This window comes from Diospyros lotus, chromosome 1 (assembly GCF_014633365.1).
Source record: "Diospyros lotus cultivar Yz01 chromosome 1, ASM1463336v1, whole genome shotgun sequence".
Taxonomy (NCBI): domain Eukaryota; kingdom Viridiplantae; phylum Streptophyta; class Magnoliopsida; order Ericales; family Ebenaceae; genus Diospyros; species Diospyros lotus.
Genome location: NC_068338.1, coordinates 11,877,044 through 11,899,114, shown reverse-complemented (window position 1 = coordinate 11,899,114; position 22,071 = coordinate 11,877,044). Strand labels below are relative to the sequence as shown.

Here is a 22,071-nt window from a genome sequence, read left to right as displayed (position 1 = left end):
GACAAGATCCTATACCTAATATAAGCGGGGACATTTTTGTCTAGCAAAAGTTCAAAAGTCCTAGTTTTGCAAAAGTTTTTAAAGTGTCCTATTTTTGCAAAGTTAGTACCAAAAGTCCTATTTTTGCAAATTTCCCTTTTTCGTTTGTAAGATCAAATAGTGATGTAACGGGTGATGGATGGTTGATGTTGAGCAAACTTCATTAAATAGATAGTAACAATCCAAACTTCAATGAGTAATTAAGTAGTTATATTTTTAAATTTCAATGACTGTTTGTTAAATTTTCTCGATTCCGTTAGTCACATAGGCATTTTCCATTTGTTATATTAGATGGTAATAGGTGATTAATGGTTAACGTTAAGCAAAATTCAATGAATAATAGTTACATTTTAAAAATTCAATAAGTGTATGTTAAATTTACTCTATCCCTTGCCGACATGGGCCTTACACCCCACCTCATTGTCGGGTTCTACCAAACTATTTCCTAAGACATCTAAATTTAATTATTGTATATTCTAACAACAATACAATCAAATGAACCATGTTCTTGTAGTGCCTCCTAGCTGACCATTCGTCTAATTGCTCTATATATGTTGTTTATATACCCTTGTCCATTAATTACTTCCCTTAGCTAAATAAATAAAAAAAATGATAATAAAATACATTAAACTTATTCAAAAATAAAGAAATTCCATTGATTGATTAGGTTTAGATTAAGCCTTAAGTTGAACTAGAGTTCACGTTTATCATTTCCCTTGTTTTTATGAAGCAAAATCAGATCAGTAACAACTATTCAAACATTTCAATGTAGACAAAATTAATAATTTTAAACGTATACACGATTGTATATATAATTAAACCTATCAACCCATGCAAATATCCAGAAGCTGATCCAAAAAAAAATATATAAAACACGATTGTACGTATATATAATTAAGAGAAATGATTTAAACGTAAATGAGTTGAATAATTAAACACTTATATAAAATTAATAATTTTGTCTCATCTCTAATCCGCCCTACTAACATTCCTATAATATGTCAATAATTTAAAGTTTTAAAACTAAAAAGAATATTCCTAACTAATTCAAAAAATATTATTACAATAATACTTTTATAGTTATAATTTTTTTTTTGGTTAATTTTATATATAAACGTAAATGAGTTGAATAATTTTATATGGATATTTTTTTGTATAGCGTTTGCAATGAAAAGGCATAATAATAGGATCATATTATTAATACTTTATAGAATACATCATGAACTATATAATATATCATAAATAATAAAAATATTTCTCATACCTTATCTTGTGTCGCCTCGTCACTTTGAATGAAGAGTATTTTAATCATGAATTATATCACTTCAACTCATCTCACCATCTCACTTTATTATTTTAAATAAAAATTATTTTAAATATTTTAATTGCGTCTTGGGATCCTTAATGTAACCCATGATATACCACTTCAATTTTCCATAATAAGCTTAAAAAGCCGGCTATGCAGTTTAGATAATAAGGCGCGACAGAAGCGCGTGGCATCACTGCCTTCAATTGGGCAAAAATTTTAATAAGCGCTTATCACTGCAGGAACAACGCAGAAAGGAGAGTAGATCGATACGCATGTACAATACACGCAGCGATTTCAGAGAGAGAGGGAGAGAGAAAGAGAGAGAGATGAGGCAACCAGCAGCGAGGGTAAAGGGAGCGACGTCGGCGACAACGACGACGGCGTGCTGCAGCAAGGTGGGGCTGAAGAGGGGGCCATGGACGCCGGAGGAGGACGAGCTGTTGTCGAACTACATAAAGAAGGAAGGGGAGGGCCGGTGGCGTACGCTGCCGAAGCGAGCTGGGCTTCTGCGCTGCGGGAAGAGCTGCCGCCTCCGGTGGATGAATTATCTCCGCCCTTCCGTCAAGCGAGGCCACATCTCCCCCGACGAGGAGGATCTCATTCTCCGCCTCCACCGCCTCCTCGGAAACAGGTAGTGCCCCATCTCCGCCTCTGCTTGCTTCCTTCATTTTCCCTCTCCTAGATCTCTTTTACATATATTTCTCTCTCCATTAACATTGTAATTAGCTAGCTAGCTAGGGTTTCACTGTGACCCCCTCTCTGTACGGGTTTCTGTCAATATATATATGTATATATATGTTCAACCACTTTTCTTTTCTTTTTTTATTTTTTTTAATTACATGAACCAAATCTTTGCTATATATGCATATGCTCGACCGAACAGATCAGAAACCAAGGAAAAGAAAGAATTACGTAAAATGCTTATATATAAATAAATATAGCTGGTTATTTTTGATGGATGGATGGATGTAGCTATCTAATTAAACTTGGGGTTTTGAACATGTGCCAATTATTCACATGTAGGTGGTCTCTAATAGCTGGGAGAATTCCAGGGCGTACTGACAACGAGATAAAGAACTTCTGGAACACTCATCTTAGCAAGAAGCTCATCAGCCAAGGGATAGATCCCAGAACTCACAGGCCACTCACTAATACTACTACTAGTACTAGTATTAATCATCATCATCATGAGAAACCCTCTTCTTCTTCCATACCCAATAATCGCATCATCATGGAAAACCCTAACCCTAATAATCCTGCTGTTGCCACTGCTGCGGTCTCGGAAGAGCCCGCTACAGCTGGTAGTGGAGGAGTTCCTCTTCTTGCCATGAGAAGGGCTCCTGCTACTGGCGAAGATGGCACTACTGGTGGGGGGGTGACCAATTTCCAGATCATCAATTCTGATCATCAAGTTTCTGGAGGGATGATGATGGGTTTGAATATTGGAAACGCTAGCTGCAGCAGCAATCAACAGGATGATGATGATGATGATGATGATGATAGTGATACTATTAACTATTGCACCGATGATGTGCTGTCTTCCTTCTTGAATTCACTTATCAACGAGGACCTCTTCGAAAATCAACACCATGCCCAAATTCAGCACCATACTACTGTGCCTCCTTCTGCTGCTGCTGCTGCTACTTTTGATCCATTGATCTCCACTACTCATCAGTCTGTCGCCTTTGGTGCCGGATGGGATGCCCCAATCATGTTCTCCTCCTCAGACCTCAACAAAACTCGTGATCCCAAGCGCTTGAATTAATCATCCCCTCCGACAACAACCACTTCTGATCAATATGCCACCGTGCTCCTTCCTACTGCATGGAGATGATTAGTAATTGATCATCAATATATGCATAAACAACTATATAGATAATATATGCGCTAGGGTTTGCACCATTATTATTTTATTAAAGTCTCTTGTCAAGCAGTTTCCTTGCATTTCTTTGGTTTCTTTTGTATTGTTGTTATTGTGTTATTTGTGGCTACACGTTGCTGTACTGTAAAATCGGAAAAAAACAAAAATACATATGTTTCTTTTAATGCATTTGATATATATGTACATATATATATGGACATGGAGAGGATTGGACACTTGTTTGTGCAAACCACCTTATTCTCACTTTCTTCTTCAATTGTACATGAATTTGCTCGTTCAAGATGGTGACAATACTGGCAACCTGTATAAGTTGATTTTTATCAGACACCAATATATGATATTCATAAAATGTCAAGGTAATGCAACTGATGCATTACTCCCAGTTGTCACTACTTATTCAAGGAAAAAGGGAAAATTGCAAAAATCTTCTTCATTCAAAGAAAAAGGCACATACATAAAAGCCTTGAATATATGTGTGTGTGTGTGTGTGTGTGAGGTGCATAGTTCTGTAAAGTCTTATAAAATGGATGGTTAAATAAAGATTCATGACCTAAAAACGATAATTATAATGTGATATTTAGGTGTTTGTAGATATCTCGTTCCAAGAACAAATTTAATATACGTAATGTTTATCTACTCAATCTCCTTTTTCTTTTTCTTTTTTCCTAGATTGAAATATGAAGAAAAAGACCTAGAAATCCAAAGAATGGGCAAAGTAAACCTATACAGAAAAAAAACTAATAAAATAAAGGAGGAAAGCCATGGCATTTGACCTTAGAACAAAAGAAATCATAATCAAAGGTAAATTAAAAACCAAGAGGCTTTGAAGGGGGGATGTATAAATGCAAAACCTGCAATCGACAAGGAGACTTGGAGAACGTTTTATAATTAAGTCCTAGCTAGTGAAAGGCATAAAGGGTCATAATCAAAAGATAAACGCTAAATTGAGTAGCTTGACCGGCCCAATGAAGTGCTTGATTGAAAAGGGACATAATCAATGCAGTAGCTAGAGAGAACCATTTTTCATACGTACCCCAATAACCAGCTAGAAATGAGCCAAAGAGGACAACAAAACCAATACAAAGAACAAAGGATCCCAAATCTCACTAATAGATACTAGGTAACAAACATAACAAAAACATAGAAGCCATACAACTAAAACTAAAGGATTAACCGCCTTCCATGGGGGCATATAGCTGAACATAAATCATACCCATCTTTAATAGCAACAACAACAATTTGAAAGGGGGAAAACAAGGGCAGGATATTGTTGTATCCACCAAGTTTTTATAGCAAAGAAGAGGCCCAAGAACATAGAAGTTCTTCCTAGGATCCCATGGAAAACTCATTAGTAAGGACCCATGAGAACAACTAGTACCACTCAACAAGTGAAGATCACACGACAAGAAGGAGAAACTCTCCTAGCACTGATCCGAAAGAACAACAATGCGTAATGGAAGCACAAATTGAGAGAACCACAACAAACCACCATGCAAGGGAAGCATCAAATTGTTACCAAAAAAAAATACTGAAAAGTCAATACTTTAAGGCCCAACAACATACGAAAACGGATTTGCTGTAAATGTGATTAGATAGGACAAATTGTGAGTAATCTGGGGATTTGACGAAGAAATACTAATCACTAACCACCACTGATGTTTTACATAGTTCCAAGAACATTCCTCTTGTTTGAGAAATTACAAGGACCTTCTCTATTATTAAAAATTGACGTAAAAGGACTATTTACAATTTCCTTTATCCTATCGTCTCTCACCCCTATCCTCTCTTGTCTCTCTCTTCTATATGTAGTAATAATTTTTAAAGAAAAATAAAATACCACCAGTGTTTAGCTGACCATTGGTGGCTTTCACATATTGATCTGTGAAACAACGAGATCAGTAAAAACTTTTTAAAGGAATAAAAGTGACCAATAACAAGGAGAAGAACATGAAATCTCTGAGGCAACAAATCTATTATTGTTGGAAAAGAGAGGTCCTCAACAAATCTGTTGCTACTCATAGAAGATATTGTAGCACACTTGCTAGTAAAGGAGGAAGGAGATATTGTTTGTTTCTTTCTCAAACCCCTAGTAATTGGGAGTCGATTGGACAAACCCCAGTCACCACTGGGATTCTAGTGATAAGTAAAGAAAAAAAAGAAAGAGCGAGTGGGAAGGAGTTGGATTCAAAGAGTCCAAATAGAGAGAGAGAGAGAGGGGGCGGGGGGGGGGGGGGGGGGGGGGGGGGGTGCATGCAGGAGCAAGATTCAAATAACCCCAAGATCTGGGTTCTTCAATTATGTTGATTCATTAGGTGTTTTGATTTAATGAGAAAGAAAAATAGTAAATTTGGTTCAATGATGATGACTAAAACAATTGGAAAAATTATTGAGTTTATCAAAATTTTAATCGAGTAATATGTTCAAAATAATCAAGTGTATGATCGAATATGTGAAGAATTAGCAAAGTTTTCAAGTAAAAATCAATTGAGTAAGCCATGAGAGTAATCGAATAATGCTCAGAGTATTTCAAAAATAATCGATTACATATGTAAGAATAATCGAGTAAACATAGGAAGTACTCAACTAACTAAATCCTTATACTCGAGTGTGCAATACAATTCTCTGTCATCATAAAATTAATCGAGTAAGGTGTTTTTGTAATCAAGTAAAAATCAGTTGTACCCAAGTGAATCTTCTTTGTAATCCAATAACCTTAAGTTAAAGTTTATGGGCATCTTTTTACTTGAATGAATTATTTTTTGTAATCAAGTAATATTCTTTTTGTACTCAACTAGATATCCTTTGTAATCAAGTAAACATAGGCTGAAAATAGGTTAAGCCTATGGACTTGAGATTTAATCGAGTAATAATCTTTGCACTTGAGTAAGAATCATAATTAATCAAGTAAGCATTGCTTTGTAATCGAGTAAATAATACATTTTTCTGTGGCTTAAAAATAATCGAGTAATGGTATCCTCATACTCGAGTAAACATAAAATATAATCAATTACATAATACATCTAATCAAGTAAGGATCAAACTTAGTCGAGTAATGCTAGTTTATACTCAAGTATGTATTGTCTGATTTCGAAAAATATAGTTGTTACACTGCATTCAATGAAATCAGTTTCTACTTTTTTGTTCATATACATATTTTTATCATTGACTAACCGTTTGTTTGAAGTTTGTAAAGACAAAATATGATAGTTGTGACTTAAACAAACATTCTATTTGTTTATTAATCTACTAGCAACATTCAATACAAAAAATCTATAAATAAGTGGTGAAATATGTTGAAGAAGGTTACAACTTTGACAACATTTTTTACCGCACACCAAAACTTACTAATCACATTTATCTAATGCACTCAAGAGCTTTAAAAGATAAATCTATTTGAGATTTTCGTAAAGAGAGTTTTGTAATTCTATATTCTAAATCTCTCTTTCTTTCAAGAGAAATTTCTATTCTTCATTGTAACACCTTATTTTCTTTTGAGAAATCATTTCACATTATTTGTGTAATTTATAAAGGTTAAGTCTGAACCTTAAAATGCATTTGTAGTTGTGGTTGAGCCAAATATTGAAAAGCCAACTTGTGAAGGTAAAGTAGCTAAGCCTGCTTAAAAGCTATAGAGGTAAAGAAAAATTATGTTTGCCAAAATCATTTGTGAGGAACAGAGGTAGTGGATTAAGCTTTAAAGCTGAACTAGTCTAAATGTATTGTGCTTCAGTTTTACATTCTTAATTTATTTGTTTATTTAAAGTTTTAAAAAGGATAAAAAAAACTTAATTCACCCCCTCTTAAACTAATTGTTTCATCAAATTCAGTTTCAAAAAACATAGACTTGGGTTCTTTTGCGGCAATAAAGTGGCAAAAATAGTGGCCCAAGCTCTATTAGGTTTCAAGTACATACAAATCTGATGATTGAAGAAGGAATCAACCCGAAATTAAGCAACTTGCATGATGAGATTAATCATAAAGCCCAAATAAGATAAACATGGGAGTAGATTATTAAAGCAGTTGATACAATGATATAACTTCAGTAGCGAGACCCAACCAAAGGCTTAATGTTAGTACTGACACTAAGCTAATTTGAGTAGTGGAAACTTGAATAGCAAAATGAATTCATAACGGGATAGCTTTGGGGGTAGCCAATGCAAAATAAAAAATTTGGTCATCAGGAATTAGAACTAGTTTCAATGAAATTAATTAGAAGAAATAAGGGAGATGGAGAGACGAAAAGAGGGAAAGAGAGAGGAGAACACACCAAAGAAGAAATATTGCTACGGTGCAATTACTATAGAAATTAAAAATGAGAGATAGAAAAAGATAAGGCCAAAAAACAATGGAGATAGAATGAGGGTATTTTGACAGTTTATAATATGTAACTACTATTATTTTACCAAGGGGTATTTAACTAAATATAATTTTAAACTTCAAGAGAGATATTTGTAATTTCTAAAACTAGATGGGAGGTTCTTATAATATGCCAAATTTTAGGAATGGTTAGTGTAATTTACCTTACTATATTCAACACTTATTGTCACTATTCAAAGAACAAAGTAGTTTCATTTTTTCTTTTTTTTTTTATCTCCTAAAGTATTAAAAATGACAAGCTACAAAAAAGTTACATCAAGGCATCATCAAGGGACCTCTCAACCAACAAACTTTGAAACAAATAGGACATGTGGGTTAATCTACCACCCAAAACCAATACCAATTGGCATAGAAGGGACTAGACAACTTAAACTTTTTTTAGCTTTGTAGCTTAGGGTTCAATCCAAAGAAGATATGAAGATAAATTCACCTTTAAAGGCAGTGGCTTAGCTTTAATCCACTTGGTAAAGCACTCCATGGCCACTAGCAAGAATTTTTGTTAGTCAGATGCAACAAGAATGGATCAAGAATGTTTAACCCCCATTGTGCAAAGAAGATAGGCTGAAAAATGGGTTAGATAACTAATGAGGGAGCTAAAGATAGTAAGGTGTGCCTTTGACATTTGTCGCATGTATGCACTTTGGCAACAAAATCTTTTTGAAGAATAGGCTAAAAGAAACCTACCCGTAGAACTTTTCCTACTACGGCTCTTGCCCCCAAGTGTTCACCACAGTCTCTCTCATGCACTTTATTTAATGCTTGTTGTGTTTCCTATGGGCTTAGACATTTTAGCAGTGTCATAGAATAGGCTCGCCTGTATAGAGTATATATATTATCAATGATGATGAAGTAAGGGACCCAAACTTTCAATTGCCTAGCCTTTAACGGAATGACTTGAAGCTTCCTTATGAGAAGGTATTTGAGAATTGGCATTTTATAATCTTCTCTCAGTTCAATGAAATGAGTAGTAGCCCCATCATCATGTTCTTTAATACTAGGCCTTTATAGGATCTCCATATTAATCAACCATTTAGGGACATCTCTCACCAAACCTAGTTTGGACAATATATCGGCATGTTGATTTGAGGAAAGATTAATTTACATTAGTTGGAAATCTATAAAGGAATGGGCCAGCCCATGTACCCTCTAAAGGTACTTAGACAACATAGGATCCCAAGTCTCGTACATGCCTTGGAATTGTTGAACCACGAGCTAGGAGTCATTGTGGGTTGCCAATTTTTACACTTCAAGCTTCTTATCAAGATTCAAACCAACGATGAAGGCTTCATATTCTACTATGTTGTTTGAAATTGGAAAGGTAAACTATAAGAAATATTCAAGAACTTCACCCTTAGGAGAAATAAGAACAATGTCAACTTTAATTCCTTGTGCATTTGAGTCCCTATCAACAAAAAGCATCCATTCAAGGACTATAGTAGCTACAAAATTTTGTGTATGAGTATACTCCACAATAAAGTCTACAAGTTCTTGTCCCTTAATAGCTTTACGGGGGCTCAAAGTGGATGTCATATTTGCAAAGCTCAGTAGCCCACTTACTCAATCTACCCAAGCATTCCAACTTTTGAAAAATTTGGTGTAGAGGTTGATTAGTTAAGACAATGACGAAAGGAGTTTGAAAGTATGGTCTTAACTTCCTTCTTGCCATAACAAGTATTGGGGTCACGTTTTTAGTGTAGGGCTAGTATGTTTCAACCTCTTGCAAAACTTTGTTGACATAAAAAATGGGGGTGATCTGCCTAATGAATTTTCTTCAATAAAACAACACTGATATATAAGTAAAGTGGCTCCCCGATGCTAGGCCAGGTCAACAGTGGGATTTCCTTCAAGTAGGCCTTCAAAGCGAGAAAGGCCTTCTCGCGATTTACACTTGGTGGGGTTAAGCCATATGTTATGCTTTCTGAATATCGTAAACAACTAAGAAAGCTTGTTGGTGTGTGGCTCATTATGGCAGATTTTAACAGTTATATCATCCATGTAAGCTTCCATAGTATTCCCTAGCAAATCTTTAAACACTTTGTTCATCATCTGTTGATAAATGGCCCTAGAATTCTTTAACCCAAAGGGCATGACATTATAACAATAAGTGCCCTATTTGGTGATAAAGGAGACCTTTTCACAACTTAGTGGGAACATGCTGATTTAAGGATATCTGGAGAAGACATCTAGAAAACTCATCATTTCATAACTAGATGTATCATCCACAAGACGATCAATAAAGGATAAGAATCCTTCGGGCATGCCTTGTTCAAGTTGGTGAAGTTTATGCATACAAGTCATTTGTTGTTTTCCTTTTCACCATCACAACATTAGTCAGCTTATCAAGATAGTAGACTTCACAAATAAATTTGAACTCCCTCAGCTTGTTAACTTCACCTTCCAAGGCTTTGCGTCTGTCAAGAGTGATGTTCCTTTTCTTATGCTTCATAGGCTTTGCATCGAGTTGGATGTTTAAATGATGGGAGATCACCTCAAGGTACAATTATAGGCATATCGACAGGTGTCCATGCAAAGATGCTAGCATTAGACTATTTCCTACCTTTCTTCAAGTGAGACTTGGCTTCACACATAAACTAATTTTTCATCATTGTAATCATATAGCTTCATTGCTTCTAAGGCTTCAACTGGTTATGGCTTAGCTATGGTCAAGTCTGCAATAGACAATATTTCTACGACAATAGCCATTTCTTTTCCTTTCAAACTTTTGGTGGAGAAGACATAACAAACTTGAACTTTCTTTTGATCACCTCTAGCTTGACTAACTCCATGAGGTGTTGGGAATTTCCTTAACAGATAGCTTGGATAAATGACTAGTTGTTTATTATTAATCAAAGACCTCCAAAGAATCACATTGTAAGTCGTGGACTAGGTTCTTATCACCATGAAATTAAGCTAATGGGTTACGCTTTGGGGATGAGTGCCTAAAGTTATTGGGAGTTATACAGAGATTGTAACAAGTACTACCTCCATTGTAAAGTTGTACAAAAGAGACCAAACGGGCTTCAAGCAATCCAATAAATTAGGAGATGGAATTGCAATTGTCCATAAGAATGCACTCAATATGGTGTTTGGCAATCACCATCGTAATAACAAAAGGATCATCATGCGACATTAGAACATCACCTTCATCTACAAGAGTAAATGTGATTGGCTTTTCATCTTATTCAACACGAGCCACTAAATCCACTTGTAAAACCTGGCAAGCATAAGCTTTCCTTGTTGATAAGGCCATTGTTTCACCTACAAAAATGACATGGATTCACCCCTAAGTAGGTTCATAATCAACAAGGGCTCCTAAAGTTTCTCCCCTTTGGTGACTATCATCTTCATCTTTCCTCCTTTAATTAACATGACTAGGCTTGGGAGGTTGTCCTCCTTGATTACCCTGCCTTGACCCCTTTCTTTGGTCTCGGGGTTGCCTTGTACGATTAAGGATGAATCAATCAAGCTTGCCTTTGTGAATCAAGTATTCAATTTTATTTCTCTAGCCATAACATTTCCCAATTGAGTTACCCAAACATTCATGGAATTTACAAAAGGCGTTCAGATTTCTACCCATCAATTTATTAAAAGGAGAAGGAAAGGCAATTAATCTAGTATGCCCCATAGAAGAAGAAATTATTGTACAAGAATTTGAGAGATGTGTGAGTCTACGAATTACATTCTAGTAAACTCTTCAGTTGTACGAGCCTTCATCTCTTATCTATCTAGCCTTTCATCAATGGGTCTCTCTCTCTTTTCTTTTTATTCTTATCACTTGAAGCACCAAATGTGTTAAGGATCTCCATTTGGACTGCAAACTTGTTAGCACGAGAAAGCAATTCAGCTAATGATGTTAGCTAATCAAAGGCAAATGACTACCTTACTGTGCAAATGTTGTGCCTTGAAGAAGCATTGCAGCTACCATGCCTACTTGTAACTCATGGACTTCTAAGGTAGTGTTTCTAAAGTGGTTAACATACTATCTTAGTGTTTCACTCAAGCCTAGGCGTTCATAACAAAAGCTGTGATGAATTCTCTCCACAATTGATCAAAAAAGCAATGGACCATTCTGAAAGCTCATTGAACCACACATAGGCATGATCCACTGGGCTCAATGGGAAGGCACAACACATTGTGGCATCCTCCCACCCATGTAGAAGAATAAGGGATTCATACTGCACTACATGATGCTTGGGATTCCCTTTTCCAGAATATACAAGTAGTTGTGGAAGCTTAAATCTTAGAGGGAGTGACCACCTCAACAAGTTGATAGAGAAGGGAACTTTTCTTTGATGCATGTCACTATAAGTAGATACAACCCTCTTCTATTCAAGCACTTCTTCAACAATCCTTTTTACTTTAGAAGACACCAGAGAATTCTGTAAAGCGGCCTCGACTAGTTTTAGACAAATAGCCCTCATAAGATTTCTCTCATCCTTAGAAATGGTGCTTTCCACAATTTCATCATGGGCAATAGCTTTTCCTGTTCACCTACGCCTTTCTACATATGCTTCTTTAGGTGTAAGCCTATAGGGTTGTGTCCTTTGAAGGTCCTGAGATGGCATATTTAACCACCTTGCAGGTGATTATAGCATGTTCCTTCTTGAAGCCAAATGCCTTATTGATAAGGGTAGTTTAACACTAAGAAAAAGGACTTACAACGGATCAATAAGGTCTTTAAGGGCCTTAGTATTCTCCTCATGACTCTTTCTCAATTCATTATAGTACTTCTTAACCTCTTCATATTCCATAAGGGAAATAATGGATGGTATTCCTCTTTCTGGTAGTCTTGGTGCTCTTGTAAGGACTTGAGGGTTCCTCCTAGGAGCTCTAGAATTTCCTAGGAAATGTATATCGTGTACTTTGATAGGAATTGGAAATTGTCGGGGAGAACATCTCTATCATCCAATAGAGCATCTCCGATAATCAAGAAGACTACGGGATTGTTTGGGAGAACTATTGACTTGTTTAATGGAATAATGCAACATGGGTTAACCCTACTCCAATGAATACTTTTGACTGACCTCGGTTTCCCCAAGACTTTAACCTGAATAAGTAAGGTGTTGTTTGGGAAGACTCCTCATAAGGCTCAAAGAACGTTGTCCTAGAGAAGCAAATGGGAGACGTTCTTTAGGAGGACTTTCTCTGGTTCTGGTAGCTTCATCTCCTTAATGCTATTGTTCTCTAGCTCTAGTTGACCTCATTTTTTCCATTTATCTTGACTTTTTGTTGGTTTCCCATAGATTGTGCCAAATTACTATTGTCATAAATACAAGAATTAAATTTAAAATGCAAGAAGTTAAGCCAAGGTAGAGCCAAGCAAGAAAATTGAGGTGACCTATCTGGGAGAGAATGGAACACTACTAACCAAGGAAGAACTCACACCGTTTTCTATGGAAGGTTTCATACCATTATCTGGTGGAGAGATGAACAAGATTGAGTCTCTTAAAGAAGAAGCTGTAGGCTTGAACAAGCAGCAGAATGTTGAAGCGAGAGAGAGAAGGATGACTGCCCGAGGGAAAGCTCCCTCTATCTAGGAGAGAGCAGTTGCAAGGCAATACGTAGTTAGAAAGTGCACGGGAATTCTTCCCGCGTGGGCCCTTTGATGCTCAAGTTAGAAACAATCATGATGAAAAAGTAGGTGAAAGTGTTCAAGATAAGTAGTATGTGTTCCTCCAGATAATCAAGTTTCTTAATCGAAGTGTTTAGGTGTAATTATTAATGAGAAGGTGAAGGATCATAGAGAAGATGAATAGTTTCCAAAAGATCCTTTTAAATAAAGGGTTGGAGGGTATTTATACCCCCCTCAAATGTTAGTAATGGGACACTTGGCACGCATGCATGAAAAGTGTATGGAGCTGTCTCGAGGTTAAGCATGGACTTGGCCTCGAACAAAACCCATCCCCCCCCCCCCCCAAGACGAATATGAGCCTAGTGATTAATCAAGGAGAAGAAATGTCTGGTGGGCTGCCATTACGTGAGTTAATGATAGGTTTGGTACTATGTGAGAGTTATCCATGAGAAGATCTCTCTTAAGGTTCATAGGGAGAGTAACTTAACCGGGTGAACTAGCGGTGTACATGAATTGTCCTGGAGAACGTCCTTTTATCTGGGAGAATGTCCCTCGCCCTGGGAGAACATTCTTCTCCTAGGAGCACATCTTCCAACAATTTTCTCCAAGAGGACTTCTTCTTGGAGATCAACATATCCTTTGGAAAAACGACATGTGTCACCCAAAGGATAAGCTACAATAGTTTTAAAAGGGGAAAGCTAAATATGATATTTTTCATAAATATGCTAATATTTCACATCTATGTTGATGATATCATTTTTGGTGCATCAAATGAATCTCTTTGTCAAGATTTTGCAAAAAATAAAAATTGAAATGAGTATGATAAGAATTAAAATATTTTTTTAGATTACAAATAAAACAAACGGTTGAAGGAATCTTTATTAGTTAACATAAATACATTAAGAACCTTAAAGAATATTCAACTCCCATGAGTAGCTCATTGATCTTAAGCAAAGATGAAGTTAGAAAACTGGTTGATAGCAAGTTGTACAGAAGCATGATAGGTTCATTGTTATACTTGATTGCATCAAGACCGAACATTATGTTTAGTGTTTGTTTATGTCCTAAGTTTTAATTAAACCCAAAGGAATCTCATCTTAAAGTTGTAAAAAAATATTCAAATATCTTAAATCATCCTCTAATCTTGAACTTTTCTATCCTAAATCAAATGGATGTAGGATAGATAAAAAAAAAAAACACTAGTGGATCATGTCAATTTCTAAGAAATTCACTAGTATCATGGTTTAACAAGAAGCAAAACACTATGCACTATCGTCTACATTTGAAGCTAACTATGTAGTTGTGGGAAGCTGTTGTGCAAAATGTTATGGATTAAACATCAACTAGAAGATTATGGAATCATCTTAGACAACACTCCATTAAAGTGTCATAATACAGGTGCTACAACATTAATAAAAAAATATAATTTTTTCAGTTAGAACAAAACACGTTGAAATTAAACATCATTTAATCAGAGAACATGTGCAAAAAGGTGAAATTATACTTTCAAAGTGAGCTTGGAATGGTATGTCTCTAAAACTCTCACAAGAAATTTAATACTTGTTTTACATTGATAAAAGGTGCTATAAATTTTATTCATTTCATTTATTAATATTTTCCATGAATTTTATATTTTTTCCAAGAAATTAAGAGAACTGCCGACTAGTTACTTAATATTGTTGATTGTCTTCACATGGTTTCAAATAAATCAATGAATGCTATGAAACTGTCAATAGTTTTGTATATATTATCGACTATTTCTGTTGGTCAGACCTTTAAAAACTTAAGTAACCCTTTCTTTTCCCACACACTTCTATTGACCAAACGCTAGTCACCCACGACCCCCTGTTAGTGTATGCCCTACAGCTTAAGTGTTAAATTGTACTTGATACACTAAGATATGATATTGTTAGTGTATGGCCTACAACTTAAGTGTTAAGTTGTACATAATACATTAAGGTTTGATATATTATGAGTAATATATCTATTTGTTTCATGTTCATGATACTCAATTGGCACATCTTTGTCTTTTATATTTAATTATATTGGATGCATAAAGACAAAGTCACTAGGGATACTTTGTGTAGAAAATAATTAAAGAGTGACTTTAATTCAAGGTCTTTGATATACACAAGAGTATACCTTAAAACATCCCTGGTCAAAAGTGTCATTGAGATGGGACATCAATGACATAGGTGCTTGTTGGAGATTGTTGGAGAACAAGTTCACTGGGTAGTGACCCGACTCAAGGATTTCAAATGGATCTTGCATAGAGTGTCTAAGGGAACTTCTTGTGGTGGTTGAGTAAGTGATCCTTCGACTTGAGATCACCATAACACCTTGCATGTGGATTCATATACTTTGACAGTATTATGGAAGCATCTTAATAAGGGGTGTGAGTTCGACAGAGATTGGGTTTGCCATAAAGCATGCAAAGGCTGTGAGTGGTCAAGATAAGATTCATCAACTCGAAGTAAGGGGAGATATTTCTCATGGGCCCTTTTGTAACACCCCAAATTTTTCGAGTATGTTATAACTTAGGATTTCAGGAATTCTTTTTTTTTTTTTTCACACTACATCCATTGACGTACAACATATAATTCCTAAAAATCAAAATTTCACATTCTCAGCTTATCAAACCTAATAATCAAATAGCTAAGACATGTGATATTATTACAAATGCAGAAACTAGATCGAACCATATATGGTACGTAACCATAACGCTTTATTTATTATATAAGAAACCGTTCAAGACGTCTACAAAATATATTACGTGGGTATCATCTCTCGAAAGCGATAATTGAACGTCTCAAACATAACTGAAAACATACTAAGGTTTGCATAGGTTCAGTACATAATTTAAGGACATGCTAAAACGTATTACATATGGAAAAATAAGCTTATTCTTCAACTATCTCATTTCCCTTAGAGCCGTTTGTCAAACCTAGAACGTTTGAATATTCCAGAGACACAGTCCAATTAAAAGATGAACATTCTAGTGAGAACTCCAAAATAGTTTATATAAATGCATGAACAGGTATAAAACGTATAAGTAACAACGAAGAATATTTCGAAGTGCCTCATGAATATGTCAACCTCCTCCAATGAGAGCTTTCTCAATGGCACACGCATAGCACCTCTCAGGAGGTCTCTAACCATGTCACCTCGGCACATCCTGATAGAACTCATGCAAAACACCACATCCGCTGTCCCTTGGCCTCATGATCTTCCTCACAAGAGCTTTCTCAATGGCGCACGCATAGCGCCTCTTAGGGGATATCTAGACTTTTATCTTCAGGAAACAACAGATAGGTACAACAATGTGGCCTCACGGACTTTATGAATGCAACAGTTGAAAACCAATAGCATATATTTTTCCAAAAAAACACGTTTCATATATGCAACATGATTTTATGCAAGGAAACAAGAGGAGTTTGCGTACAGAATCTCACAAAACATGTTTCATGTAATAGAAGTCTCTCAAAAGAGAAAAAATAGAATTTGGAGTATAGGAGCCTCACACAAAATAGGAGTATGAGTACCAGGGTCTCACATTCAACTTAATTCGAGATTCCTTGAAATTCGTGCCTGACCTTGATTCTCGTGCCAAGCATACTATTACTCAATCTTGAGCCTCAACGATCCCTAGCCATCATATTTATTCAAAGGAATATCAATATCCAATTTTTCCATAATTTTCTCATAATTTCTCCTTATTTTCTTCGTATTTTCTCCTTAAAAATTCCAAAATAAATATAACTTCAAGCATTTTCCCAACTTTCCCTCCTCCATAAATCATAAATTAATTTCTTAAAAATATTAAAATTAATTTTAGAAAAATACCTCATCCCATGCGCCTGCGCGTGGACAGTGCGTAAAGACCCGCTTGTGTAACGCACGCACCGATCATCTTCAACCTTACTCCAGTCATCGGCGACTGCTCCAATCACCAAGCTTTTTGCACCACCTTGAAGCTTTCCTCAAGTCAATTCCATTGGCATGCTTCTTGGCATAAAAACACCACTGAAGGTTCCCCAAACCGGCAAAAAATAGTCTGGTTCCAGTGACCTTTCGTTTTTCTAGCCAAGCCTTATATCACCCTCAAACGAACTCTAAAATGCTTCAAAATCTCCAGAAATGCTCTCCAAGACACAAAGAACAAAAACCCTCTAACCAATCTCTCAAAAACACTCCCAAATAGAAGAGATTTGATACTTCATTTTTGGCCAAAACCCCCGCCTATTTATAGGCAAAATTCGGCCACCTCTTAGTCAATCACCAACCTTAGCTTGGCCCCCATGCTTGGCCATACCCTGGCAAGATAAAGGCCATCCCATCGTCAGATTTAGGCTCCACGTGTGGAGGCAGGTCGGCCATGCTGCTGTTGGAAATGTATGCCCTGAAGACATGTTTTGTTTAATTTATGGTAATGATGTTTCTTTTATTCAGTTCATGGCACATATATTATTTGCATTTAATTGTTGGAAAAGTGTCCATGCTATCAAGTAAGTGATTCATGTGATGGGTCATTCTTCACAGTTAGGCATGAATCATGGGTACTTAATAAGCAAGAAAAATATTACTCTTGATCTTTTGATAGAACTGGGCATTCTATCATGATAAGATCATTGTGCAATAGATCCTAATGGAGGATGGCTTGCCTTAGCCAGTAAACAGTCCGTTTACTCTAATTGTACAAGCGCATTTGGAATGCGTAGAGTGGACCTGTGATAGAAGCTAATGACAAAGTACTAATTATCATGGAGCTAGTCTATCACTGCTACTACGTGGATGAGTACTCTAATACTTGAGTATTAGTTGGTGGTCTAGTGAACCTAGAGCTATATTCTTAGATTCATTGTAGGTGAGGTCTATCAAAGATCAATATCCTTTTGAGTTGGGAGTATGGTTTCTAATTAGCTAAGACAGACTAATACAAGATAGTTTCTGTGATTCACCCCCTTGTGATTGTCCAAGAATAATCAAATAATCCAGGGCCCTGGGAACGTGACTTAAGAGTGTGTGCTTCTGGGTAGCTCCCAGTGATAATCAAGTACATTCGAGTAGTCACGAATTATTGGACTAGTGATCTAAGGATGGTAGAAATCATTTAGAGAGGTGTTAGTACATTATTCCTTTCTGAATGATGGGTGTTACGCAGAGGGGTATTTTCGTCATTACACTAGTAGGTCAAAGACATGGCATATGCAAAATTATTCGTGGGGTTAGTGTTACCATATGGTGATAGTTGGAACACTTAGAATGACAAAATATAGCTACTAGGTAGTAGGGATATTTTGGTCATTTTAGTAGCCGTGAATAATTTGTCTTTTGGTCCCCGGGGTAGCTCGATGTAACTCATGTATTTTTTAATACATTTGGCTCGTTGGGTGAATTACATTGAGAGAGAATTATTTTATTCAGGATGGTCCATAATTAATTGGGCTAGAATAAAATAATAGTTCATTAGTTTAATTAATTAATTGGGCTAACCCAATTAAAAAATTAATTAAATGGACTTGGCCCATTAGGGTTTGGCCCACTAGGGTTTTAACCCTAGGGTTCTCCCTATATATATCTCTCTTTGATTGTTTTTCATCCAAGGTTCTTTTACTCTTCTTCACCGAAAGAGAGGCCACGAGTTCGAGTCATACTCTGGAAGATCGAAAGAGTGCCTTTGAGTTCTGATGCGAAGGAGCCGAAGGATTGCAGGACAGCCGTCGTCTCCACTACGAGAAGAGGTTCCCGCTCATCCTGCTCCTATCGCTCCATTCCGTCCGGTAATCCGCCGAAAAAGTAAGTCTCCTAGATTCTAATCAATACGAGGAACGTTTTTTGATTAAAACGCTTCTGTTGCATGCTATGAATCCTCGTTTATGATCCTTCAGCTGTTGGCAGCAAGTTACAAAAATTACACTTTGGCCCACAGCTTCTTCCTTTTACATTTTGGCCCTCTTCCTCAAGTCCTTAAACTTTAATATTTTACCACATGAACCCCTAAGTTTCATGCTTCTCAATTTGCCCCCAAAAATTTGAAAAATATCATTTTCACCCCTTTTTCAACTAGAATTGAAAATTACACTTAGGCCGCAAATGCATGTTTCCATCACAAACCCTTTTGTTTCATCCTGAAACCACTTAAGGGTTGCTCTATTCACAAAATTAAAGCCTCCTCAGGGTTTCATGCACTTCTTGAAAGTCCCTTACAATCATTCGGTCTTTTAGGCTAAATCACAGTTGTATCAAAATCGTCTCTGATTTGATTTCTTTCAGTCTCATAAATCTCGCCTTGAGAGGCTCGTCAATGACATACCTTTTTCCTTAGGTATCTGAGCTCCAGGGCACTCCCTGCAGCTAATTCGGTCACTTATTTCCCTTATAAGCCAAGTTTTTGGTATTTCAAACTCACTTAAATCATGTGGAAACCTCATGAAAACATAGGGTATTACATTCACCCCTTCTTAAAGAAATTTCGTCCTTAAAATTTACATTTGACCGATCAAGTAAATAAGACAAAACACAATTCATTACCTGACACCTCAATCACAAGTCGTTTCAACTTTAACAAACACCCTAGCTTGCATTTATTACTCGTCCTATGCTTCCGACCATACCATGTCATTCATAGAATTTCCTGTTGTGGCTCTTTACAAACGACCACACATGTAACATCCCACATCAAGCGATAAGAAGGACCAGAACAGCTTACCCTAATGGGCCTACTCGAACTTCCCAAGGGTCTCCCATTCTTAAGCTTCCCCAACTCAAGCACGCTTAACCTGGGAGTTCTTTGCCTACATTCAGCCCAAAAGGTATCCAGCTAGTGTTGTTTCCTTTCTTAATTATCCTTGATATATACTACCCTTCTTTGGGCTCTTAGGGTATTATATTCTCCTCCATTGAGCACATGACGTCCTCATTATGAGACCTTACAGCTGGTCTTAGATCTTCTCCCCTTTGGGGGCAGCCATCCTATAAGCCTGTCAGAAGTCGCTCCTTATACAGGCTCTCGAGCCCCGGCGTCACTCGCCGCCCTCATCAAACTACCTTCACCAAGGGTCGGCTCTGATACCACCTGTAACATCTAGCATCAAGCGATAGGAAAAACCAGAACAACTTATCCTGATGACCCTACGCAAACTTCCTAGGGGTCACCCATTCTTAAGCTTCCCTAGCTCAAGCACGCTTAACACAGGAGTTCTTTGCCTACATTCAGATCAAAAGGTATCCAACTAGTGTTGTTTTCTTTCTAACTTATCCTCGATATATACTACCCTTCTCTAGGCTCTTGGGGTATTACAACACATCTCCCAAATCCTACCCCGAAACTTGATAATGCCATCTCGCATCTCAAAAATCATAACCCTTGGGTTGGCCACATTCATCCATCCACAAATATAAACACTTTCCCACCACATATGCCTCTCGTATCTCATTCATCAGGTCTAGCTAAATCGCTAGGCTAGCGAAAAAAAGGACGATCCCCTTGGCACTACACTGACAGTCAGTAGGCTAAAAGCCTCCAATAACCACCACTCAAATGGTCATCCATGTAGTCACAGTAGGCACACTTTTACTCAAAATGTCAGGTAGCTTATTGTCATGCTTCGGGTTATACAAGATAGTGCAGTCATAGTCCTTAAGGAACTCCATCCACCTTTACTACTTCATGTTCAGCTCCTTTTGCGATAACACATACCTCAGGCTCCTTGTGATTTGTGAGCACATCAAATATCTTGTCATACCGGTAGTGCCTCCATAAGCTCAAGAGCACATACCACAGCTGCCAGCTCTAAGACACACTTCGGGTAGTCCACCTTGTGCCTTAGGGTGATCCATACATGATCACCCATTCATGTTACATTAACATGCAATCCAAACCTTTGAGCTCTCGAAAGCTCTCCTTGCATTTGGTAGACCATTCTCACTTGACTCTCCTTACGAGTCATGTTATAGACACAACTATTTCAGAGAATCCCATCACGAACCTCTGACAATAGTTTATCAAACATCTTTATATAGTTAGGGATCCTATCACAGTGCTTCAGTCCCTTGCGACTTGGATTTTAACCCAAACATAACAGCCACAATACTACCCAAACTTTGGCACTTGACCGTCTTTGTAGTTTACTATGTAGCTCTAACCCATGGGTCTCACACCCCTACGGCGAGCTAGCCTACAAGCTTCTCCAGTCATTAGTCACAAGTGATCATTAATCCTATGCCTTGGTCTTTAGGCTCAAATCCGCTGTTACAAGCCGCACACCCATGGTGCTATTATCATGCTAGAGCTTCCGCTATCACTTCTAGTAGTAGCCCAAATCTCCAAATATCATGGATCCTCGATCCTTTTCAGAGTTACACCTATTCAAGTTACCAATGTTTGAATAAAAAACCTATTTGATATCCCAACCTCATGGTGCATATGATAACCAATTTTGATCTCATGTTTACTGGCATTGAGCCTCATGCTTTCATCATTTCTTTCACGGTTGTGATGTGAATCAAGTTGCTAAAGCCTCACAAGATCTGTTGAGCATTAATGGAGGCCCAATATTTGTTGAGCATTGATGGAGGCCCAATTTAAGCATTAATGGAGGCCCAATATCTGTTGAGCATTTATGGAGGCCCAATGACAAGATTTGGGGTTGATAGATTGAATGATTGAGAAGATTTACAAGATTGCAAGATTTGGGGTTGATTGATTGATTGGTTGATTGATTGACAAGATTGCAAGATTTGGGGTTGATTGATTGATTGACAAGATTGCAAGATTGGGAGTTGATTGATTGATTGGTTAATTGATTGACAAGATTGCAAGATTTGGGGGATGACTGATTGATAAGATCCAGGCACATAAAAAGGAATGGTTGAATATTTGACCAATTCCCT

The 22,071-nt window shown here is 36.9% G+C and overlaps 1 protein-coding gene and 1 long non-coding RNA gene across 2 annotated transcripts in view; one reads left to right on the top strand and one right to left on the bottom strand.

Moving 5' to 3' along the window:
* The first annotated feature begins 1,620 nt into the window (after positions 1–1,620).
* LOC127812642 (transcription factor MYB17-like) lies at positions 1,621–3,113 on the top strand. The gene is made up of 2 exons (XM_052353132.1): positions 1,621–1,979; positions 2,372–3,113. Exons 1-2 carry the CDS (start codon positions 1,621–1,623, stop codon positions 3,111–3,113), a joined length of 1,101 nt encoding a protein of 366 aa, XP_052209092.1.
* Positions 3,020–22,071, bottom strand: part of LOC127812650 (uncharacterized) — a 39,990-nt gene continuing 20,938 nt past the window's right edge. The window contains exons 3-4 of the long non-coding RNA XR_008025973.1: positions 3,464–3,531; positions 3,020–3,168 (exon numbers count right to left, since the gene is read on the bottom strand). This is a non-coding gene — a long non-coding RNA (uncharacterized LOC127812650). The remainder of the gene's footprint in view (positions 3,169–3,463; positions 3,532–22,071) is intronic.

Coding starts and splice junctions, on each gene's coding strand:
- LOC127812642 (XM_052353132.1), top strand. CDS start 1,621: ATGTACAATACACGCAGCGATTTCAGAGAGAGAGGGAGAGAGAAAGAG. Junction 1,980..2,371: donor CACCGCCTCCTCGGAAACAG/GTAGTGCCCCAT, acceptor ATTCACATGTAG/GTGGTCTCTAATAGCTGGGA.